General features: G+C 30.3%; 1 protein-coding gene across 1 annotated transcript in view; it reads right to left on the bottom strand.

The window, feature by feature from the left end:
* cdx1b (caudal type homeobox 1 b) overlaps nucleotides 1–2,243 on the bottom strand; it is a 9,841-nt gene extending 7,598 nt beyond the window's left edge. The window contains exon 1 of the mRNA XM_061896547.1: nucleotides 1,682–2,243. Coding sequence (XP_061752531.1) covers nucleotides 1,682–2,183 — 502 coding nt within the window. The 5' untranslated portion in view covers nucleotides 2,184–2,243. The remainder of the gene's footprint in view (nucleotides 1–1,681) is intronic.
* Between the last annotated feature and the right edge of the window lie 3,023 nt (nucleotides 2,244–5,266).

Raw genomic sequence — 5,266 nt, 5'->3', positions numbered from 1 at the left:
ATAAGTATGCAATTTAACTGTGTGTGTCAATGTTTTTACGACCACAGTATTTATATTTTAGATTTTTTTTTTTTATGGCGACAAAAGACGGATCCTATTACAGTATATCATTCTAAAACGTTTGTATACATTTACCAGCACCACAGTAAAACACCGCAATCAAAATCCACAGCAACAGTACACTAAATGACAGCACTTTTTATATTTCACATCAACATTTGCAGCGTTTTACTCTATTTTCATGGTAACATTTACAGTACATCACTGTGAAATAACAGTTAATTGCTTGAAATATAAAAGGATCATTATTAATGCAATTATCAGCCAATAATTTGCTGTGAATTTAAAATGAAAGACTCCAAGTCTTTTCAACATCGTGATTATTATTATTGCAACATTAATAATCATTATTATTATGAGTACAATTACAAAATAATGGTGTATGTTCATCTCTCAACAGTTTTAACACGATTTATGTGTATGCCGGATGATATTATAACAGGTGATACAGAGTAAACGTTTTAGTAATAATTTCAGTACTTAATATTTTTTATGCTGTATTGATTATTACGATTATACCGCCATCATCGAATAATTAGTGTCGCAATAATAAAGCTGAGAACAATTGAATAATGCATAATGCTGTATAACCTCTATATTATTAATGAAATAAGGAATTATTTATATATATATATATATATATATATATATATATATATATATATATATATATATATATATATATACATATATGTATATCCATCCATCCATATTCTACCGCTTATTCCTTTTCGGGGTCGCGGGGGGCGCTGGCGCCTATCTCAGCTACAATCGGGCGGAAGGCGGGGTACACCCTGGACAAGTCGCCACTTCATCGCATATATATATATATATACTGTATATATATATATATATATATATATATACACATATACAGTATATATATATATATATATATATATATATATATATATATATATAAATGTATATATACACACACACATATAAATGTATATATACACATGTGTACATATAAATGTGTATACATATACATACATATGTGTGCATGTATATAAAAAATATATATATATATGTCTATATCTGTGTACTATGTGTGTATATATGTATACATGTATATATGTATGTATTTATATATATACACATATATACATATATATATATATATATATATATATATACATATATACATATATATATACATATATATATATATGTATATATATATATGTATATATTAGGACAAGTGGTAGAAACTGGATGGATATTATATATATATTTTTTTTTTCATATATGTGTGTGTTTATATGTATTATATATATATATATTATATATTTGTGTGTATGTGTATGTATAAAAGGGAAACATATATTTATGTATATTTATATGTATATATATGTGTACATAAATATGTATAAATGTATATACATACATATATATGTTTATATATATATATAAATACACAAATAATTCCTTATTTCATCATTAATATGAAGATTATACAGCATTATGCATTATTCAATTGTTTTCAATCTTATTATTGCAACACTAATTAATCGATGATGACGCTATAATCGTAATATTCAATAATCATATATATATACTGTATATATATATATATGTATATATATATATATATTTACAATGAATGAATATGTCTTACTGGGGTTGGCAAGCGGCGTGGACGCGCGTCGTATCCACTCGTAGGCGTTTCTCCTCTGCGGGGACGCGGCCGACCCTTGTCCCGCGGGCGCGCTCAGGGAGGCGGCCAACATACCCGGCGATTGCCCGGCGAACTCCGGTGGGCCGTAGCCCAGGTTGGGGCCCACGGCGGTGGTCCCGGGAGGCCCGGTGGGGGTCCCGTAGTGGTGCGCGGCCCAGTCGTCCCGCGCGGACTGAGAGGGGGGAGGCAGAGGCGGGGGCGGGTAGGCCGGGCTCCAGGCGCCGTTCTGCTGCTGAGGGGGGTGCGGGGGGTGAGGGTTGTGGGGGTCTGCCGGGCCCAGGCCGTGGTGGTGCACGGGGTGGTAGCCCGCGTAGTCCGGGTACTGGGCCGGGGCCGGTACTGGGTAGTTCTGCGGGCTGAGGCTGAGGCCCGGGTGTCTGCCGACCGGGTTCTGGTGGTACATGGGGGGGTCCTTGTCCAGCTGCAGGTAGCTCACGTACATGTTGGAGGGGGCGGGGAGGGGCACGCTCACCTGCCGCGCGTCTTGTCCGTGTGCGTGTGCGTGTCTTCACCTGATGCGCATGCACCCGCCCGTCAGTCGCCCGTTATAAAGGGACCTGATCACGTGACCGCTTTTATTGCTCTTACCTGACACCGCCCCGCCCCCACACACCCACACTCACCTTTATCATCGACACACTTGAAACAATAATATTGTTTCAATTTACTCTTCTTCTTTGTAATTTTTAACAATATGAATATTAAAAGTTCATATATATATATATATATATATATATATATATATATATATATATATATACTTCTTGGGTACTGATTAGAGCGAAGGGCTACCAGTTTGATACACACTTAAAAAAATTGCCAGAAATAGCCAATTTGCTCAATTTACCTTTGATAAATAAATCTATATACATATATAAAAATGGGTATTTCTGTCCGTCATTCCGTCGTACATTTTTTTTTCCTTTTACGGAAGGTTTTTTTGTAGAGAGTAATTGATGAAAAAAACACTTAATTGAACGGTTTAAAAGAGGAGAAAACAGGAAAAAAAATGAAAATAAAATTTCGAAACATAGTTTATCTTCAATTTCGACTCTTTAAAATTCAAAATTCAACCAAAAAAAATAAAAGAAGAGAAACACTAGCTAATTTGAATCTTTTTGAAAAAATAAAAAAAAAAGGAATTTATGGAACATCATTAGTAATTTTTCCTGTTTAGGATTAATTTTAGAATTTTGATGACATGTTTTAAATAGGTTAAAATCTAATCTGCACTTTGTTAGAATATATAACAAATTGGACCAAGCTATATGTCCAACAAAGACAAATCATTATTTCTTCTTGATTTTCCTGAACAAAAATTTTCAAATTAATTAAAAATACTTTAAAAAAAGATTCAAATTTGATTCTACAGATTTTCTAGATTTGCCAGAATATTTTTTTTTAATTTTGATCATAATTGGTTTGAAGAAATATTTCACAAATATTCTTCGTCGAAAAAACAGAAGCTAAAATGAAGAATTAAATCAAAATGTATTTATTATTCTTTACAATAAAAAATAAATAGAATACTTTAACATTAATTTAAATTGTCAGGAAAGAAGAGGAAGGAATTTAAAAGGTAAAAAGTCATATGTGTTTAAAAATCCTAAAATCATTTTTAAGGTTGTATTTTTTCTCTAAAATTGTCTTTCTGAACGTTTTAAGAAGCAAAGTAAAAAAATAAATGAATTTATTTAAACAAGTGAAGACCAAGTCTTTAAAACATTTTCTTGGATTTTCAAATTCTATTTGAGTTATATCTCTCTTAGAATTAAAAATGTCGAGCAAAGCGAGACCAGCTTGCTAGTAAATGAATAAAATGTAAAAAATGGAGGCAGCTCACTGGTAAGTGCTGCTATTTGAGCTATTTTTAGAACAGGCCAGCGGGCGACTCATCTGGTCCTTTCGGGCTACCTGGTGACCCCTGATATATATATATATATATATATATATATATATATATATATATATATATATATATATATATATATATATATATATATATATATATATATATATATATATACATATATATATATATATATATATATATATATATATATATATATATATATATATATATATGATTATTAGTATAGTGTCATTTTAATTATAGTAGTATTACAAAAAAACAAAACAAGAATATCTGACATTTTAAAACAATACTGTAATTATGGACACGTTATTTATTACCATATGTACTATCAATATTGTTTTATCGGTATTTTTGGTATAGTTCTAATTAATTAAACAGGTGGATTAAACATTTTTAACACAATATAATACTGTAATTATGGGCAAGTGATGTATTGTTAGTATTATCAATATTTTGGTATTGGTATTGTTGGTGGTATGTTATAATTTTAATTAATTAAACAGGTAGAACAAACATTTTAAAACAATATACTGCTGTAATTACGGACAAGTTATTTATTACTATTTGTACTATCAATATTGTTTTATTGGTATTGTTGGTATAATTTTAAATAACTAAACAGGTGGAATAAACATTTTTAACACAATATAATACTGTAATTATGGGAAAGTGATGTATTGTTAGCATTATCAACATTGTTGTATTGGTATCTTTATAATTTTGATGTGTCCCTGGTTCAATCCCCACCAAATACCAACCTCGTCACGTCCGTTGTGTCCTGAGGAAGACACTTCACCCTTGCTCCTGATGGGTGCTGTTTAGCGCCTTGCATGGCAGCTCCCTCCATCAGTGTGTGAATGTGTGTGTGAATGGGTAAACGTGGAAGTAGTGTCAAAGCGCTTTGAGTACCTTGAAGGTAGAAAAGCGCTATACAAGTACAACCCATTTATCATTTAATTATGGACAAGTGATGTATTATTATTTTTTTATCATCAATATTGTTTTATTGGCATTGTTGGTGGTATGTAATGATTCTCATTAATTAGATAAGTGGATTGAACATTTTAAAACAATACAATACTGTTTTTATGGACAGGTTATGTATTATTATTTGCATTATCAATATTGTTTTTATTGGTATTGTTGGTGGTATATTATCATTTTAATGAATTAAAAAGTTGGATTTTACATTTTAAAACAATGCAATGTTGTAATTATGGGCAAGTGATGTATTGTTATTGGTATTATTAATATTGTTATTATTGTCTATGACATATTATAATTTTAATTATGGTAGTTTTGATTTATAAAAGGAAAATTAGACATTTTAAAACAGTGCTGTAATATTGAAAAAGTTGTCTATTATTTATTGTATTATCAACATTGTTATGATGGGTATTGTTGGTAGTTTATTATAATTTTAATCAAAAAATATGTGGCTTTGACATTTTTAAACAATATACTACTGTCATTATGGACAAATTATGTATTATTTATTAAATGATTAATATTGTTATGATTGGTATTGTTGGTAGTATATTATATTTTTCATTAAAGTAGTAAAACTGAATGAAATAGGTGGATTTGAAATTTTGAAACAATATAATACTGCAATTATGGACAAATTATGTATTACTATTTGTATTATC

Source organism: Nerophis ophidion, linkage group LG04 (assembly GCF_033978795.1).
Source record: "Nerophis ophidion isolate RoL-2023_Sa linkage group LG04, RoL_Noph_v1.0, whole genome shotgun sequence".
In the NCBI taxonomy this organism is placed as follows: domain Eukaryota; kingdom Metazoa; phylum Chordata; class Actinopteri; order Syngnathiformes; family Syngnathidae; genus Nerophis; species Nerophis ophidion.
The sequence above is the reverse complement of the archived record's forward strand: the minus strand, read 5'-3'. Positions and strand labels throughout refer to the sequence as shown.